The sequence below is a fragment of the Petaurus breviceps genome, unplaced genomic scaffold (genome assembly GCF_028583685.1).
Source record: "Petaurus breviceps papuanus isolate PSGF00001 unplaced genomic scaffold, PetGlider_PUasm1.0 688, whole genome shotgun sequence".
NCBI classification, from domain to species: Eukaryota; Metazoa; Chordata; class Mammalia; order Diprotodontia; family Petauridae; genus Petaurus; species Petaurus breviceps.
This window is the reverse complement of record NW_027186457.1, coordinates 14,554,173-14,575,158: the sequence shown is the minus strand read 5'-3', so window position 1 is coordinate 14,575,158 and position 20,986 is coordinate 14,554,173. Positions and strand designations below refer to the sequence as shown.

Genomic DNA, 20,986 nt, shown 5'->3' with positions numbered 1-20,986 from the left:
GATCTAAACATAAGATGGTAAGCAATGGGTTTCCCTTCACTTGAGGTCTTTAGGGAAAGGTTGGATACCCGCTTTGTAGTGATATTATAGATAAGATTCTTGGTCAAGTGTAGATTGAACTAGCTGGTCTTAGAAGTGACCCAACTCTAAAATCCTTTTAATCTGTGATAATCCTCCTGCTTACACATGGGAGTATAAAATTCAGTTAAATTCTTAATGACAAATCAGCCTAAGTCTGCAAATTGAGGGCATGTATTTTGATATCTTTAAGAATTCTCAGAATCTGATCTATTAGACTTATTTTGGACCATGGGATTATTCTTCTTAGCCAGGGTTCTCTCTCAAGTTCCTCTATATTCTTCCCTTGTGCCTAACTTTCCTAACTTTTTAAAAATGTATTTAATCCATGACATACTTCCCTGTATAACCTCTACAGTGGAAAGTATGACATCAAATTGAATTTATACATACATGTATGTGACCATTATCAGCTCTCTGAGGGAGGATACTATGTCTTTTCTAAAATTTGTTTCTGTCCAAGCACCTAGCAGAAGCACACAGTATGTATTTAGTGGATTTTTGTTAAAATTGAACTTGGATATAAACCTGTAAAATGAATTATTGATGTTTTATTTTCCCTTTTTGTGTGTTTGTTCCCACCCCACCCCTTTGGAGTGAAGGCACTTAACAACTGGCTGTACATTTGCCAGCATCCCAGCCTGTGTTTGATGATAATTTGAATTAACCCATCAATTATTTGAGGTTTCACTTGTGTGCAAAGAATGATCACTAATAGAACCCTAGTCATTCAAGTATCATTGACAGATACAGGTAGGAGACATAGAAGATAAAGTGCTGGATTCAGGAAGGACAAGTAGGTTCAAATTCTGTCTCCTACATTTCTTAGCTGTATGACCTTGGGTAAATCTCTTAAACTCTCTAATTCTCGTCTGTAAAGCGGAGACAATAGAACCTACTTCCCAGGGTGTTTGTAAGGATAGACAGAGATTTTATATATAAAGTGCTTTGCAAACCTTAAAGCATTATAGAATTATCTCAATATTGTTCAAATAAACCATTCAAATAATGACACTGACACCAGCCCACCCTAACGTGTTCTCTGGTTATCCTTGATAGATTATTCAGTAGCTAAAAGATGAAATATCCTACTGAGTTGAAGGGGAGGAAGATCAAATATCAAAACCAACAAACATTTATTAAATGTTTTCTATATGCAAGATATGCAGACATTGGAGTTATACAAAAAAGGAGACATCTGCTCAGAAAGAACTTACTTTCCATCATCAGTTTTCCTAAGGTCATAGATTTAGAACTCTAAAGGGTCAGAAAAAAAGCTCATCTATTCCAACCTCTCTATGTTTAATAGATGAGGAAACAGAAGGCCCAAGAGATTAAGTGAGTAACCAATAGCAAATGGCAGGATCAGGCTTTCAAGCCTGGACCCCTGACTCTAAATCCATTCCTCTCTCCATGACACCATTGATGCCTCCCAAATTATTATAATTTTTAGCATTAGCATTATGGAAATTTTAACACCCTCCAATAGCTTATCATGCAGATTACTGGGGCTCAGGCTGAGTAAAACAAGAAAATGGGACCTAACTCTTGTGTCTTTGAATTTCAGGAATAGTGGCTGTTCTGTTTTGTGGTGTTACACAGGCCCATTATACCTACAACAATCTGTCGTCAGATTCCAAAATGAGAACAAAACAGGTAAAGGAAAAGATTATGACTGTTTTTGCCTCTTTTCTTGGTGTGAGGATTGTATAGTGATTCTGTCAGTAGACCTTGAAGGAATTTCATTAGAGGGAAGAAAGCTTAAGCCTTCATTATGGGTAGAATATTTATAGAGATCGTTCCTATCCTTTCCCATCCTCCTTTCCCCAGATACCCCTGGCCAGGAAAACCATTAGCAATTCTCTTGGTAAGCAAAAAAAATAGTTATAATAGTCTCTCCCCCCTGAGAGACCTCAAATGTAGAATGTCAGTCTTAAAGATGAAAGGCACAGACTTGCTAATAATTCAGAGTCACTTACATCTAAAAGCATATAAAGCATATGAGACTGGATAGTTATAAGAAAGAAAAAGAAGAAAATAGGGGAGACTATTGGGTTTTTAAGGGTTTGTTTTTGCTTTTGCCTCATTGGACATGCAAGTCCATATAATACTGATGACCTGTCAGTGGTCACAAAAGACAGAATGTAGTTTTCATGTACAGACAGCCTTATCTATTAGGTATTTCTTCCTTCTGTGATATAGAGTTCCTTGACAGCAGACACAATATCATACCAAAACTTACTATAAAGAAGGATGTCTCCCAAGCCACAGACCAGGATTTGCCAGGGGATCACAAAGGTTCACTTGTGGCATTATGGGAAATGCACTGGTTTTGAAGTCAAAAGAGTTGGAGTCAAATACTTTACTAGTGTGAATACTAATACTATATAATATACTATATAAATACTAAAAAATACTTTACTATGCAAATAACAAACTCTCTGGGCCTCAATTTCCCCGTCTCTACAATTAGGGATTGGACTAAGTAACCTTTTTTTTTTTTTTGTAAGCAATCGAGGTTAAGTAACTTGCTCAAGGTTACATGGCCAGTTATTTCTGGCTGAGTATCTGAGCCCGGATTTGATCCAGGTCATCCCAACACTGGAGCCGGTGCTCTTACTCGCTGAGCCACCTGGCCGCCCCTAGACTAAGTAACCTTTAAGGACTACCCCAGTTCTAAATCTATGATGCAGTAAAATGTTCAAGCTGGTTACTTATCATCACACCCCTCAATTCAAGGGCAGCAGAGAGAGGAGCTCAGATGGCAGTGTGGTACCCTTCCCATTTTGCATTACCTGACTTTCCTCTCTCAAGGACACCCTGGGGATATCATGTCTTCAATCAAATGAAAAGTAGCAACTCTTCATGAAGTCCGAGGGCCTGTGGCAAATACCCTCTGGCTTCTGGTTTCATATACTCCATGGGGGGACAATACATGCTAGCCGAGAATAAAAATTTGTAATAAGGTCCTTGCACTCATGGGAGCCTGTAATAAGATTACACTACTTGTGTTAATTTTCCTAAGACTCTGAAAAGCAAATGTCCTTTTCTAACATTGTTGAATTCTTTGAGAGTTTGCGTTCTGGAAAGTTCAGACCCTGTTTAGTGACTTGTACTTCTAAGTCTTGCTAGGTAGACTTATGCTGAACTTCAAAGGCAACTCGTCTCAGGGCCAGACAGCGGCCCTGCACCTTGGGGAGGCACAACTGATATCAGTGCCCCCCAACCTTCTGTTCTCCTACCTCTCTGAATAGTTTGACAGAAGATATTTGTCCAGCTGCCAGCTTTCACTTTTATAGAATTCTCCCTTAAGAGAGAAATTTTCTAATTTCATTTTCTAATATCATTTACAGCTCTGGTTTCCTTCCTTCCTTCCTTCCTTCCTTCCTTCCTTCCTTCCTTCCTTCCTTCCTTCCTTCCTTCCTTCCTTCCTTTCTTCCTTCCTTCCTTCCTTCACCTTATTTCCTCCTTTTCTCTCTTCTTATTCCCTTCCTTTCTCCCTCTCCTCTTTCTCACTTCCTTTCCCTTTCCTCATTCCTTCCTCCCTACCCTTTGTCCCTCCCTCCCTTACTCTTTCCTTCCTTCTACTTTATTTCTTCCTTTTTTTGCTCTTCCTACATTTTCTACCTTTCCTTCTCTCCTTCCTTCCTCCTTTTCTTCTTTCTTTCCCCCTCCCTTCTACCCTTCCTCCATCCATCCCTTCTTTGTTTTTTTTCCTCTATGTCTCAATTATAAGTCTCTCCTTTCCTTTCTAGCTCTCTTTCTCTTTATATTATTACATAAATAGGTGTTCCCTGGTGTAACACCTAGTACCTAGCCTTTGGTATAAACAGTTTTCATTTAGTCAAACTTTCAACAAGAGTTATTAAATGCTCCTAACCTAATGCTAGGAGCAGTTAGGTGACACAGTAGATAGAGTGCTGGGTCTGGAGTCAGGCAGATTTGAGTTCAAATCCAGCCTCAGATACTTACTAGCTGTGTGATCCTGGGCAAGTCACTTAACCCTATTTGACTCAGTTTCTTCATCTGTAAAGTGATCTAGAAAGGGGAATGACAAACCACTCTAGTATCTCTGCCAAGAGAACCCCAAATAGAGTCTAAACAAACACAACATGATGCTATGAAACGCACAAAGATAAATACATAATCCTTGCCCTCAAAGATTCTATACAAATAAGATCATTGCTGTCCATGTACAAATTCTGGGGAATCTAGCATTTGGTTTTAAATAAGAGTGGATGATCATTAAAATTCTAATATGAAAACTGTGTCATCAAAGTAATATACACTAATAATAATGGTTTCATTTCATTCAGACACATTATATTAATTTCCTTTTGATAAATGTCATGCATAAGACATATGCCTAATGTAATTCTTAGATAGTGGTAGAAAGATCCAGAATAGCCTAGTTTCTTGCATCATCTTTCCTGGCATAAAAATGTTCACCTTGCTGATTTGCACTGCACTTTTTGCATTACAGCTTTCAGCATTACTCTTTAATTCTTAATTTAAAAAAGGCATGTAATATCTCAGGCATCAGTTCTGATATTATAGTCTAATCTGGCCAACAATGGCCAGTTTCCCTGACTTCCAAGAAATTAGATCAAAGATACCTCTTAAAAACTTAGAATTGGCTTGTTTTACCCTAATTATACTTCATTTGCCAAGATTTCTCTCACTTTTCTGCTTCCTTTGATTCAAAGTACCTTTAAAAATATGGTATTAGAATGCCTGAATTTGTGAATGATTGCAAAGTGTTTAAATTTCTTCTTAGCTAAGCTAGAGATTTTTTTTTTTCAGTGAAACTCATTAAATTGTATAAAGGACATTTAGTAGTTCAGCTAATAAGTGTTCTCTTTTAAATGCTAATGGGACTAGCACTCACACATCAAGGCAAGAACACATTGTACTTTGTCCTCAGAAAGAATTATTATCTCTCACACCTTTCATCAAGAATTCTTCTTCTAAAACCAACTTGTGTCATGGTGGGGACCGTGGATGACCATGATTTTTTTGTGGAATTTTTTTCTTTTATCATGTATCCAGAGTTAAAGTGTGCTTTCTCAAACAAGTTTGTGTTACAATTTAATCGCACATCTGTAACGTTTTGCCATCATAGCACGTCATTGCCTTAATAGTCTTTGCTAAGTGAATCATCTAGAGGTGGACTAGTCCTGGAAATTGTTCTTGTTGTTGTGTAGTCATTTTTCAGTAGTCTGACTCTTTGTGACCCCCTTTGGAGCTTTCTTGGCAAAGATACTAGAATGGTTTGCCATTCCCTTCTCCAGCTCATTGTACAGACGAGGAACCTGAGGCAAACAGGGTTAAGTGACTTGCCCAGGGTCACACAGCTAATAAGTGTCTGAGGCTGGATTGGAAGGAAGATGAGTCTTCCTAACTCCAGACTCAGCACTCTATCCACTGTGCCACCTAACTGCCCATGTGCTAGAAATTAAATGATGCCTGCATCAAAATGGGCACAGGCTGAACCGAGAAGTGTGGAATGGTGGACGCAAGCCAGGAGAGAATCTGTCGTAGCAGTTTCCTATTTATTGATCAGAGGGCAGGGTTTATATAATGAATGCAAAGCAATTATCTCTTAGGAATACATGCAAAAATGTTTACTGTCCTTGTACATTTAGCATATCTGCATGTTTTTATGTCCTTGTTGACTTACGTAATTCCGTATATTTTATTATCCTTGCATGCATCTAAGTCTGGGTCACAGCTCAGTTATCGAGTTGTAAACTCCTGCAAGTCAGGAAAAGATGGTGAGCCAATCTTAAGACATAATATGGCCTTCACGGGGAACTGGCTTGGGAGAAATACTGAACCAGAGTCTTCGCATGTATGGACCAGGTCAGAGACTGGCCCTCGACAATTAAACAATTCAAGTTCACAGTTTACTAAGTGGACTCTATGTGTAGGACATTGTACCGAGTGTAAGGAAAATATGTGATTTAGGAGTGATCATGTCTTTCCCCTTCTTCTTCCTCCCCCCCTCCCCCCGCAAACGTCAGTGGCTTCCTATTCCCTACCATCCTACCATTAGGTTAAATGCCTAACATTCAACCCTTCACACTCTGCCTCCAGCCATACTTCCCAGGCTCATTTCACATTACTTCCACTTACCCATTCTGTGGCCTAGCCAGACTGACCTTCTTGCTATCCCATGCATTGAGCATCTCCATCCCATCTCCCACTTCCCTGCCTTTGTACGAGCTGTCCCCTATACTTGGAGTGCCTTCCCTACTGCCTATGACTACCCCCTCATATGCACTTCTTCTTGTCACTGGCTCACTTCAAAAGCACACCATGATGGCTTTTCTTTCCAAAACCAGAACCACCATTATTAATTTACATGCATCATCATGTAAGTATATGGTTTTCTTTTCTGAATATTTACTGGCATCATAACCTGAATGGGACCTTGAGAGGCCATCTGATTCAGCCCCCAATGTCATGACAACAGGATAGATGATGGCCTTTATGGTCTTAAGGATCCCTAAGGATAAAGCCTCCATAACCTCATTTAATAGCCCTTCATTGTGTTTTATCACCCCATTTAATGGGCTTGGGTATATGGATCTTCGTCTCCATGAAGGCATTGTTGTATGGCAAATAGAAATTATCTAGTTGGGTACGGTAGATAGAACTCTGAATTTGGATTTCAGATCCTGCCTCTGGTGCTTGTCAGCTGTGTGACCATGGAAAAGTCACCTCACTCCTTCTGAGCCTCATTTTCCTCACTGATAAAATGGGGACAATAATATCTATGATTCTTTCCTTACAGGATTGATGTAAAAATAAAGTGAGATGATGTATCTAAAACATTTAACCATATATAAATTTCGTGAATGTTATGGTTTCAATTTTTCCATTCTCTTTAATTAAATTGTATTGAAACAGCTTAGACCATAAATCTGTGTGTGTGTGTGTGCGCATGCTCATGCATGCGTGTGTGTGTGGTAAAAGGGGTCAAAATGAAGCATGCTATTTCCTCATGGATCTCAAAAAACACAGCAAATGACTACAGTAAAACATTGGGTATTAATGCTATTCCTCTGGAAAAGAGACAGAATTGCTTCTGGAAATATTGCACACAAAATAAAAAGCCCATCAATGATGGCATGAAGCAGAGTGGCAACTTGGACCAAAGCTCCTAGCAGAGAAGTTCAATAAATGAAAGTAACAGTTCAGTTTTAAGAAAGTGACTTTAATGCAATTTTCCTGGGCTGCATTATGAAATAATAATAATATATTTTTTTAAAAGCTTCTGATTGGAGTCAGCACGACTGATCTATTCTTGTGCATGAGGAGAATATCCATCATACTCTAACTGCAGTCGCCCTAAGCAACCAGGTTAACAAAGCGATTTCTGAGACATTTCTTTTGTGGCTGCAAGCTGTGATAAAATACAGCTATTCTTTAAAAAGTTTGGAGTTCTTTCATTATGAAAAAAATAGATTTCCCCCCATTTACAGAGAGCTTTGGGTATATTCAAGTGAAACTGTAAAGGTTAGACCAGTGTGGCATTAATATCTGATCCAAACTAAAGGAATTCTTCATCTCTCTAGAAAGGCTATCTGATCCTCCTTAGCTTTTGTCAGGGATTGAATTGGATTAGCTCTCTGGTACATTAGGGATCTGCTACTTGGGGTCCAAGTCAAAAGACTGTATTATAAGTAAGACTATATTATAATGACTTCCCATCATGCCCCAAGATCTGTCACGCCCTGGCTGACTTTTATTGTTACCACTAAATCAAGAGGGCAAAGCATGAAGATAACCATTTGCTGAAATATGTTCTTGATTTCCCAGCAGTTTGAAAAGACCTAGGAGTGGGAGAGAAAAAAGAAAGCAGATTGGTGGATGCACTAGGGGGTCCGTAAATGAAACTTCATTGCTTCCAGTTTCATGTAATAGATGAACTCAAAGATCCCTTCCAGGATTCTATAACTGATCATGGCATAATGAGTCTGAAATTTAGCTAATTCTTGGGCTCTCTCCCTAGCACTACCATAGTACAAGAAGGAAGTCATTTAAATATTCTCATCTATGAATTTTTAAACCCTAAAAGTGAAATTCACTTATTCAAGTACTAATGTACTTTTTAAGATAGAATTATTACATTTGCCAGACAATGTGCTAAGCACTGGGACTACAAATAAAAGTATTTTAAATAGTCCTTTGCCCTCAGGGATCTTAAAAGGAGATTTAGATTTAGTTAGAGTCAAAAAGATCTGAGTTCAAACCCTACCTCTGACAATTAGCTAATGGTATCAAACTGGGCAAGACAATTAACCTCTTGAAGCCTCAGTTTCCTTATCTGTAAAATGAGAAGACTGGTTACATAGTCTCTATGGTCCTTTCCAGCTCTGAATCTCTGATCCTACAAAAGAGATGAGTGCTGAATAAAATTTGAGAGTCTTCTGCATAGAGGTAAATGGTTGCGTCTATAGGAGCTGATATGATAAAATCTAAAGAAAGTTGAATTGGGACTGCTGAAGTTACCACTTATTTTTGAGTTCATGAAATATTAAACAAAGAAATTCAGTTACAGTCTGACATGTACCATATATTTTAGGAGACAAATTTCAAAGAGTTTCCAGAAAAGTCAGTTAGAATCCTATAGACTAGTCCTATAGAGGCAATCAATCTTAAATCAATCTCAAAACTAGAAGCTCTCAAGAATGAAATTCTGATGGTAGAATTCTAAAGATTAAGAGAAGATCACTCTGTCTAAAGAGACCAATGGGCATGCACGAGGAAATAATAAACCAACTTAGATTTTTTAAGAAAAATATTTGTAGAAAATAGAAGGCAAGGACAGGCAAATGAGATCAATGAAAAGGAGTTTCATGATACCATAAGAATCATCGGAAGAGCACTATAGAAAGCGCCAAGACTGGAAATGGGTGTTAGGGCATCACAAGGGGTGTGTTGTGGATATGCTGGAGAAGGACAGAAGATCAAAGAAAGCAAAAAATCTTAGGGTAAATAAGATGTCGATAATGAAAAAAGGCTGAAAAAAAAGAGCAGCTTTCCTTTTACTTGAGTTTTCTCTATCAGACAGAATGATCTTTGATCTGGGGAGGGTAAAACAAAAATGATAAGCAAACAGTGGAAACCCACAATAAATGAGGAGGTCGTAAGAGAACACTTACTTACCTTTTTTGAACTCAATTCAACAGGCCAAGGTGAACTAAATCTCAGAGTGCTGAATGAGCAGATAAGGCATTATGGCTGATTCAATGATAGTCATCTTTGAAAAACAGTAGAAAATAAAAGAGGTGTCACTGATTATTCAAGAAAGGGAAGAGGGTAAAGATTTCAAAGGATAGCAGTGATCTTAACTTCAATTCCTGTCCAAATTTAAGAATGTATGTCTGAAAGGATGGTTTGTAACCCTTTAGAAAAAGAACTTGTGGACACTGAGCCGACCTCTCTTCTTCAAGAACAACTCATACTAGACTCAAACCAAATTCATTTCTGGAGGGTAATTAGACAAGTAACTCAGAGAACCACTATGTACCAACTAGATACTTGAATTCCAGCAAAACGTTTCTGAACAAGGTTCTCATATTATCCATGAATTAAGATGGGCTAAATTATATTACAATTAGGTAGACTCAGAACAAGCTGCATGAAGAAGAGCCATTCATTAATTTATGTCAATCTGGAAGGAGATCTCAAGGGTCCAGCTCACCTCAATTATCTGCCATTGGCCCCATACTATTTCTATCAATGACCTGGATAAGATCATAGATCATATTCTTAACCAGTTTTCACATGTCACAAATAGCCATCACATTGAATGGCAAAATAAAGATCCAAAAAAAAGATCTTAATAAGCTGAAGCAATGGGCCTGGATCTAAGATATTATTTTTCAGATAAGTGGAAAGTCCTCCACTCAGACACAAAATAATCAACTCTCTAATTACAAAATGGTGGTAGATAGTTTTTAAAAAATCTGGAGATTAGAGTGGACTCCCATCAATCCAATCCTCATGGAGAAGGCAGTGTGATATGGGAATCAAACAAGTCAATGTTATCTAAGATGCATTAATAATGGTGCTATATCCAGAGCTTTCATATTGTCAAACTTTGGTTCCTTTTTATGGTATGGAAATGACCCCTTGTTTCTGAAGTCCATACCAACAGAATTCAAGTTCTGATAGTATTGAACCAACCTGGAAAGAGTATGATTTTTGTCCTATTGATAATCTGCTCTGTCTGTTCAAGGAATGGCTCTAATAACTGACTGATTAGTCTTTGAAAGGGGAGATTCTTGTCCAGTGAATCCATAGGCTATTAGAAGGGTAAAATTACATCCATACTGATAGCTTTACTTGAAATCCAGAGAAATAAAAAGGCTATAGCTAAATGGAAGGATGGACCAGTGATTCTCCCCTAAAAGGTGAATAAAGGAATTGGTTTCATCCTGTAGCCAAGGGCAACCACAAACATCATTTAATGGGACACTTGATGATGTCACTTGACAGTGGTCATGATGAGCTACAGCTCATGCAATAACATCTGTAGCAGAGGATAAAGTAGCAGAATTAGATCACAAATCTCAAATCCTCCAGAACAAATGACAACAACAGTGATGGTGACAATGATTATAGCTGGCATTTCTATAGGATTTTAGGGTTTGAAAAATACCTTATCCTAATTATCTCTTTGGTCTATATACTTTGATAATGTCATCTTATAAGTGTATGCCTTAACTTTTGGTGACTTCAGTGTAAATAGAAGCACAGGGAAGAATGGTAAACAATGTTTTAGAAGATGGTAGTTTAGGATTTAAATATGAATGAAACCAAAGAGTTACAAGTCACTTGAAGCATCATGTTTATGTATCATGAATACTTTCTTCAACAAAAGAATTGGAAAGTGCTGGTCATGACTAGTGCCAAACAACATCACAAAAATGTGAAATCATCTATGTCTGGTTATTGAATCTAGTGGTTACTGAATCATTGATCATAGGTAAAAATTAACATTAAATTGAAAGACAGAATAAAGAAAAGAAACACTTCTTGAAACTCTAACAGTTCTAACATGATCTACTTAATCTTAGGGTTGACTTTGAAGAATAGGAATATCATCATTCATTTGAGCAATTTAACTAGTGTGAAATATTTGCTGCAAGAAGACCAAAAGAATCACCAAACTATCTTAACCAACAAAAATCCTCTCCTGGACAAGTAGAACGCCATAAAATTTAAATTGGATTAGACTAACAATACACATAAGAAAAAACCCAAGTGGATTAAGAATGCAGATTATCCAGATTATGACATGCAGTTGGACAGGTTATATCCATTGCATATTGTAGTCCATTAGCATATGTTTCTTGGACAGACGCTGCAGATACCATAGCTGGGACCAAAACAGAAGAAAACAGGGTGGATTGCACTTGGGAAAGTAGAATTCTTTCAATAATCTGAAGCTCGTCCTTGATGTTAAAGCTTACATTTTAACATAAATATTTTCCTAGTTATGTTATATGATTATGACTAATGAAATACCATAATTTAGTTGCAGTTGATCCACAGGAAAATGAGGAGATATTTGGTATATAAGTAGGCTGTACAATTTTGCATATGTTCTTGCATTCAAGAAATGGTATAAAATATATTATTAATAAGGTAACTAGAAAACAAAATTGCAGTGACAGCAAGAGATGACTTCCAGCTCTGCCTTCTGATCCTATAAACTTCTATGAGCTCTTTTAAGTCTAACATGCTTGCCAGTGGGTAATTATATGTAAACATGATAACCATGTTTACAGTAAGTGCATTGTCTTTCTAGAATGTATATCCAAGATGCGATGGAGAGTCCACTAAAACTTATTCAACTTGCCAAGCATTTCCTATTTCTGATGATTTATGTGGGGACAAATTATCCTGCTAGAAGGAACCTATAAAATATCTCTAGGGACTCTCAATTGCTGGACAAGAAATGGAAGGATCTGAGGACACAGATAGTGTTTTCTTTTTCCCTACTTAAAGGGAGAAAGTATGGAAGTAAAAAAAAGAAGGATGTGGGAAGTAAATAGAAATGTAGATGTGAAAAATGAGATTTGTTCCTGGGTTAAAGTCCTGATATGAATGGCTTCTAGCTAGGGAAAGAGGAAATCTCATGAGATTTTAGTGTCTCTCCTGAGCTCAATCATTAGCTCCTACCCATTAGCCATTTTAAACTATGTATCTTAAACACTTGTTCAAAACAGAACTCATCTGTTCTCCCAAACCCAGTCCTCTTCCAAACTTCATTATTTCTTTTGAAAGCACCACCATCCTTCCAATCATCCAAATTTGCACCCTTGGTATTAACTAACCGAGTCTTTGCTCTCATCCCACGTATTGAATCAGTTGCCACATCTTGTTTCTACTTCCACATCTCTAGCATCTGCCCATTCTCTCCACTCACACAGGAAATACACTAATTCAGGCCCTCATCACCTCTTGTTTGCTTTATTACAATGGCTTCATCATTGGTCTCCCTGACTCATACTCACCCTACTCAATAAATTCCAGGGCAAAATATAAAATTTCCTATCATTTAAAGCTTTTCATAACCTAGCCCCTAATTTTCTATCTTTATTACATATTACTCCCCTTTATTTACACTATGCTCCAGGTAAATGGGTCTTATTCCCCATTCAAGACACTACATGCCCCATCCTCATACCTTTCCATTGCCTATTCTTCATACCTGGAATGCTGTCTTCCCTTACCTCTCACTCTTAGAATCCCTGGCTTTCTTCAAGATTTAAGACAAATGCTGCCTTCTCTATGAAGCCTTTCTTGATCCCTGTGCCCTACTTCCCCTAACAGCTAGTGCCTCCCCCAGCCTGAATTAGCTTCTAACTATTTTGTGTATACTTACATGTTCTCTTTACTTGTTGCCTTCCCTACCTAGATTTAAAGTCCTTGAGGGCAAGGACTGATTCCCTAGAACCTAGAATAAAACCTGACATAGTCAATATTTAACATATAGTTATTGATTAATTGAACTGTGGTCTTATAGATACAAGACCTCTAAGCATCATCAGTTCCAATGACAACCTACCCCTGCCTCCTCATCATGCATTTTTCTTGTCCTTGTGTTATAAAAGTCCTGCTGGTGACCTTCCATTAGGAACCTAAATATTTTGGGAAGACTATTGTAACATGCAAGCCATTCATCCATTATCTCACTGGCTTGTTATATGTATGTGACCAATACATTTAATTTTCAAGTCATTCATGCCCAAGTTACCACTGAGAACATGCTCTATCTAGCTAATTTCAACACATCATGAAGCTCCCTTTAGTTATAATGCAATGTTTATTCTTTTAATAGTGTTTTATATCTATATAAGGTCTTAGTGGACTAAAATTCTATAGGGAAAGCCAGTCCAGGAAGGATGGGAAGTACCTAAGAATGAAATGTTGAAGATACAAATAGAAACAACCTTATGGCAGTTGTATAGCAGACAGGACAATGAAATTGGTGGGAGAAAAATCTTGGTTCAAATCCCAACTCACGTAATTTACTAGCTGTATGACCCTAGGCGAGTCACTCAACTGTAGCTATACTACAGCTTCATCTCTAAAATGCAAGGTTGCACTGAATGAGTTCTGAAATCCCTTCCAGTTCCAAATTTATGATCCTATAAGAAAGAGAAAAGGGAAGATTTTTTAAGAGACTGGTGTGGATGCAGAGAATTTTCATCAACCAACTGGTTGTTGGTTTTTTTTTTAACACATTCATGGAAGATGGAAACAAGTGTGGGTTGTTGTTTGTTGTTCCAGTCATGGACTACTCTATCCTCTTTGGGATTTTCTTGGCAGAGATACTGGAGAGGTTTGCCATTTCCTTCTCAAACTCATTTTACAGACGAGGAAACTAAGACAAACAGGGTTAAGTGACTTGTCTAGCATCACACAATTATTAAGTGTCTGAGGCCAAATTTGAACTTACAAAGAGGAGTCCTCCTGAATCTAGGTCTGGCACTCTAGCCACTGTACTACCTAGCTGCCCCCCCGAGCAGACAACAGAGGACAATACAAGACCAGTGATGGGCATACTAGAGCTTAGAATGGACAGCGAGTCAGTAGGCATTATAAAGAACCTGCTACATGCTAAGCTACATTGTGCTAAACTATTTTGGGTTGAGCTACATTGTGCTAAACTCTGGGGTTTTTAAGGAAGACAAAAGACAGTCGCTGCTCTCAAGGAGCTCATAACGAAAGCTGGAAAAGAAAGCTGAGGATAACACAAAGGAATTGTCTAGGTTTTTTAAGCTACCTTGGGGAAAGTAGTGGTAGGAGTCCTGTACACAGGACAAAACAACATGATTCATTGGAAATGTGAAGTCACAAGACTTCATGCCACCTGTCTTTGTGACCTTGGGTAAATCACTAAACGACTCCATCTCTGGCTCTATGTTTCCTCATTTGTACAATGAGGGTGTTGAGCTAGTTGGGCTCTCGGGGTCTGCCAGAGTTCTGAATCCGTGATTGTATGAACTTAAGACAGACAGAAGGCAAAGATTTTTAGTTCCATTTTGCCTCTATTTTTTATGTCAAGGAGAATGATATATGGTCTATGGGGGGGGTGAATAATAAGCATTCAGTTATGCTCAAGTTTATTCAAGTTGGGACATAAAATGAAAGCACCTCACTGTTGTTGATGTTACCTAGTCCAGTTAAACTATATCCTCAGATACTGAAGGAAAGGTCAGATGCACCAACTGAACCAACATCAATGATCTTTGCAGGATCACAGAGAACTGGGTGAGGTACTGAAGAACTGAGAAAGGACAGACATTTTCCACAAAAGGAAAATATTTGAGGTTGTAAAATAGAAGTCAGTGAGATTGGCTATAATTCCTGGCAAAAATGAGACTGCATTATTAAAGAAATGGTGAATGGACACTTAGTCAAGAAGCAGTGACCACAAAGAACCAGCTTTGCTTCATCAAGAACTGATCTTGCCAGACTAACCTCATTTCCCTTTGGGACATAGTCACTATGCAGACGCACACACACACACACACACATGCACACACACACATATGTATGTATATATGTAATATTGTAGATATAGGCTAGTATACTTAAATTTTAACAAAGCATTAAATGAAGACTCTCATGCCATTTATTTGCCTTCTAATTGTTCTTCCTCCCAAGTTTTTCTCTTCTCTGATCAGTCCTCCACCCATCTGCCAAAATGATTTTTCCTAAAGCACAGGGCTAACTGTGTTACTCCTGAATGCAATGGTTCCCTATTACCAGTGAGGTCAAATACAAATTATTGATTGTCACTTAAAGTTCTTCCCTTCCTAGCTCCAATTTCTCTTTCCATTGTTTTTACATTTTAGTCACCTTCACATGCTCTATGGTCCAGTCAAACTGTCCTTGCTATTTCTCACTTATATCTCATTTCTCGTTTCTGTCTTTCATCAAATGGAATTCTCTCTCTCCCAACCTCCACCTCTTTTAAATTCCTAGTTTCCTCCAAAACTTGGCTTCTAGATCTGGCCCTTCTCAATCCTCTCAGATGCTAGTACTTCCTTGCTCCTTACTCATATTTATTTGGATGTGTTTTCCACAAAGTCACCGATGTCTCCCCTGACAGAATTTTAGGCCCTTGAGGCAGAAACAATTTCATTTTGGCCTTTGCATCCCCAGCACCTAGCATATCATTTGGCACATAGTAAGGGATTAATAAATGCTAATTGATTGATTATTGATTGATAATTTGGACCAGGTCACAGATAAGGTGTCCCAAATCTACAGATGACACAAAGTGGAGAGAAAGAGCTAACATGCTAACTGTCAGAGTCAGGTTTCCAAAGATTATTATAGGTTAAAACGTTGGGCCAAATGAAATTTCATAGGGCTGAATACATTTGGCTACAAAAAATCAATATCATGAACACAATATAGGTGAGGCATGAATGGATAGTGCTTTGTCTTTAAAGGATGGAGGCTTTTAGCAGATCTCCAGCTCTATATAAATCAACAGTGTGATATGGTAGCCAAGGAAACCAAAGTGATTATGGAATACGTTGAGGCAAAATTTCAGAAGTAAAGAAGTGATAGCCCCATTGCACTCTGCCATAGTCAGGCTACAGCTGGAGCTCAGTTCCATGTGCCCCATTTTGAGGAGGACATTGATGAGATGACCAGAGGAAACTCAACAAGGTGGTGTAGGGCCTCAGGCTCATTCCATATTAGGTTTTTAGTTGTAAAACAGAACTCTCAGGGGTATGTGACAACTGCCTTCAAGTATATGAAGGCTTGTTATTTAAAAGAGGAGTTAAAAATGGTCCTGTATGGTCTCACAGGGTAAAACCAAGGGCAATAATGGGAGTTGCAAAGAAACAAATCTGGGCTTGATATATGAAAAAAAACTTCCCAGAAATCACAGCACCCATGAGTAGAATGGCTGCTTCAGAAGGTGGTAGGTGTCATATAATAAATGCCATATAAATGTTAGCTATGATCATTTCCATCATCACTATTATCATTATTTCCTCATCATCAAGCAAAGTCTGGATGACCCATTATTGGTCCTGTGGTAGAGGAAATTCTGTTTTAGGGATAGATCTAGACCAATGCAGTTAAATGCAAATTGAAATGGGGCACCAAATCATACATAAGAATTCCTGCAGGCTGGATAGTGAATTAGAAAATTACCTATTATCATTACATTCTGTTGTGTTTTTATTTATTTTGTTAATCATTTGATTAATATTAACTTTGTTAATAAATACTTCCCAATTACATTTTAATCTGGTTCAGTATCTACTTACAAGTGTTATGGGCTACACCGTAGCCTATAGACTACATATATTTGACATCTCTGGCTCCCTTCTTACTCTAAAATTCCTAAGAATCAGTAAAATGTTGGTCTTTAGAATAAGGGATTTATTTCAGAGAGAGAATCTGCTTCATTGAAAATACCTCATGGTTCCTCAAATTTATAATTTATACAAGTCTCCTCTTCCTTTTCCATCATCAGCAGGCATTTATTAAGAACTTACCATATATTAAGTGTTACACTGAGTGCTCTGGATAAAATAAAAAAACAGAAACAAGCTCTTAACTAAAATAATTCACATTCATACATAGATATAACTATCTACCTGTCTGATGTGTCCAGGGTATATTTACTAATGGACTTCCTCAAGGGGCTACCCATCCAACTGCTTGTCATCATACCAATGCATAGTCATATTCAGAGACTTCAAGAAAGAAGCACAAAACCTCACACTAAATTGATCTAATTGCTGGGTTTATTACAGTACACAATTTAGTGGACATATGAGCTCTTACAGAAAAGGTAAAAGACATGTATTATTTCAAATGCACTGCTCTCTCTGGGTTCCTGTTTTGTTTTGGCATAGAGAAGCAAGATCACATATAAATGTAGCTGAATGCCAGGAAACTAGCTTGGTCTGAGCAGCAACTTGGTTCTGGATAGTCCACCAATATTAGGAAGCTGTAGGATTTTATGTCAAGCTTTTTTTTTTTTTTTTAACAGTATCTAGTTTATTTATGCCTGTGAAAAGGTAGATGTCACAGCACACACCCCTCAGGAGTGGAGTGCCTGCCATTTGTTCAAGGGGCCCCGGCTGGAGATGTACTTAACTCCACAGCCATCAGGAATGAGTCGCTTCTCAGTTATCATATCCACAAACTCATCAGCATTGAACTTGGTGAAACCCCATTTCTTGAGATGTGGATCTTCTGGCGGCCAGGGAACTTGAACTTGGCTCTACGCAAAGCTTCAATCACATGTTCTTTATTCTGGACCTTGGTTCGAATCGACATGATTACTTGGCCAATGTACACACGGGCTACAGTGCCCTGGGACTTCCCAAAGGCTCCCCGCATGCCAGTCTGGAGCCTATCAGCCCCAGCACATAACAGAATCTTATTGATGCGGATGACATGAAAAGGATGTAGCCGCACACGAATATGAAAGCCAGCCTTGGCCACAACTCTTCACTAGTACTTGTTGGCACAGTTCCAAGCGGCCTCTAAAGCTTCAGATGACAGCTATTCATATTCATCTGACACCATGTGACCACACAATGGAAATTCATCCACTTTCGCTTTCTTTCTACCAAGATCAAAGATTCTTATCTTGGCATCAGGAACTCCCCTGCAGAAAGGGGACTTTGGGTACGGCTTATTTTTACAGTACCTATAACAGCGGGCGGGACGACAGCCTATGGCGCCAGCGCCAGCAAGGACTGTATCTGCAAGGACAGAAGGGAAACAAAGGCGTCTGTGGGGGCCGGAGCCAGAGCACAGGGCTGGGCGGGGGCCGAGGCCGAGGCGGTGAGCGAGAGACCGCACGACCACACGCACTCACCTCGCCGCAGGGAAAGGGGGTTTTTATGTCAAGCTAATGGAGCTGGAACCTTTTACAGATATACTAATCTTCGGAAAGCTAAGCAAAGCAATTGGCAGAATTCTTTTTTCATAAGGGACTTTGTTCATGGGTATTCATCAGTCTTACTAACTATCTTTATCTGTATACTTGACTGCCATCTTCTCTGAACAGAAAAGACCTACTTTTCATCCACTTGGTTTTTCCTGTGTGGATTATTTAGCTTATTTCTTTAGGTACCTATGGATTCCATTAAGGAAGTACAGTTTTATCCTGGTGTTTGATGCCATCAACAAACGAAAGTATCTGACAAATGACCTTCCCATCTACAGACAGTCATTCCATTTGGAATTGTGCAGGAAATCCTACTTGGAAGTGGTTGACACTTTAAAAAAAATCTTATATATGCATATGGAAAAAAGATTTTGGAGGAGCATATCTTTAAATACCGGATTTTGCCTATTAGTCAAATACTGTGGTGGTGATTGTATATGTATGTGTGTGTTAAGACATCAGAATTTGGCATTCCTGACAGTTCTAATTAGTTTTTAGACTATGAAAATGTAGTCTCCAGTAGAAAAGTATTTATGGGAGCCTGCCTGTCCCCTTTTTATAGGCTCACCAAGGATAACTTTAATGTGAGTGCAGATCATTCTCATAGATATTTTATGAGGATGAGAAAGTAGGCATATGAGGTTTTTAAAATTCTCTTCATCACCCTTTAAAAAGAATAATAATACCATCTGTTGATTTTTTTCCCTCATTCTTTTTGTATCTTTCACTCTTTAAGATAGCACTTAAATTGATCCTTCAGTACTTTAAAAATCTGGTGCCTCCAGAATTGACTTTTTTTTTCTTGTGTGTGCTTAATCTAGACCAGTCACTCTTCCAGACTTTGTGTTAAATGCTATTGGCCACTTCCTTATATATTTATTGGGTATTGAGAGATTAAAGACAAAGTGTGCTGGTTCTACTATTATCAGTGATAAGAACAGATCATTATAAACCTGTACAAATCTATTCTACCGTATATTTGTTTGTTATTCTGCTAGTTTCATCCACTTGCTCTAAGGATGATATGGTTTTGATGGGTCTTGGACCAGGAATTCTCCATTCTCATTTTTCTCCTTACTTATTTTTTTTGCTGTTCTGTGTGGTAATACTGCTTCCAATACTTTACCATTTTTCCATAAAATGTTGCCAATAATTTATTACTATAAACCAACGTGGTCCTTGCCTGCCATGTCTATTTGCTTGGCAAGGAAATTTACTGTCTGTTGGCAGTGGTGATTTCTAGGCCCCCTTAGTCTCTTCATTGTGGCAACCATTTTACAGGAATACTTCATTTTATTGCACCATACTTTATTGCACTTCATGGTTATGGCATTTTTTACAAATTAAAGGTCTGTGGTAACCTTGCATTAAGCAAGTCTAACAATGCCATTTTTCTAATAGTGCATGCTTACAGCGTGTCTCTGTGTCACATTTTGGTAATTTTAATAATATTTCAAACTTTTTCATCATCATTATATCATATATATATAATGGTGATCTGTGATTAGTGATCTTTGATGTTGCTATTATAATTGCTTTGGAACACCACAAACCACACTGTTATAAGATGGTGAACTTAATTGATAAATGTGTTATTCTGACTGTTTGACCCACCAGTCATTCCTCTACTTTCTCTCTCCCTCTCTCTCTCTGTTTCTCTGTCCGTCTCTCTCTGTCTCTCACTCTCTCTGTCTCTCTCTGTGTGTCTCTGACTTTCTCTCTCTATCGCTCTCTTTGTCTCCCTCTTCGTGTCTGTCTCTGTCTCGGTCTCTGTCTCTCTCTCTTGAACTCCCTATTCCCTGAGACCAACAATATTTAAATTGGGTCTAGTAATAACCCCACAATGGCATCTATGTGTTCAAGTGAAAAGAAGACTCAATTTATCAGCATACTTCATTGCTACCTTATTTTAAGAAATTGCCACAGTGTTGCTAACCTTCAGCAAACCATCACCCTGATCAGTCAGCAGCCATCAACATCGAGACAAGACCAAATGAACAAAAAGAATATGACCCACTGAAGGCTTAGGTGATGATTAGAACTTTTTAGCAATAAAGTATTTTTAATTAAGGCATTTACATTGTCTTTTTAAAGATAGTGCTAATAGACTTCACCATAGTATAAACATAACATGCACTGCGAATCCAAAAAATTCATATGATTCACTTTATTGAAATATTTGTTTTATTGCAGTGGTCTATAACCAAACCCACACTATCTCAGAGGTTTGCCTGTACATTTGTTTAGAATTATTTAAGAAATTATCATAATGAGAGTCAATGTCTTTATCTTTCCTGATTTCTTAATTTTTCAGTGGAAATAGCTTTTTATTTTTTATTTTTTTGTTGTTTTTTAATTAATTTGTTTGTTTCCTTTTAGTTTACATGATTCAATTCCCCAATTCCTTGAGTTTCACATTTTGTCCCCCTGCCTCCTCCCCCCCCCCCC

The 20,986-nt window shown here is 38.1% G+C and overlaps 1 protein-coding gene and 1 pseudogene across 2 annotated transcripts in view; one reads left to right on the top strand and one right to left on the bottom strand.

The window, feature by feature from the left end:
• SLC9A9 (solute carrier family 9 member A9) overlaps window positions 1-20,986 on the top strand; it is a 741,333-nt gene that overhangs the window by 377,607 nt on the left and 342,740 nt on the right. For both annotated transcript variants that reach the window (XM_069104699.1, XM_069104698.1), the window contains exon 9: window positions 1,646-1,734. In XM_069104699.1, the coding sequence (XP_068960800.1) occupies window positions 1,646-1,734 (89 nt within the window). The remainder of the gene's footprint in view (window positions 1-1,645; window positions 1,735-20,986) is intronic.
• LOC138174178 (large ribosomal subunit protein uL16-like) lies at window positions 17,628-19,800 on the bottom strand (annotated as a pseudogene).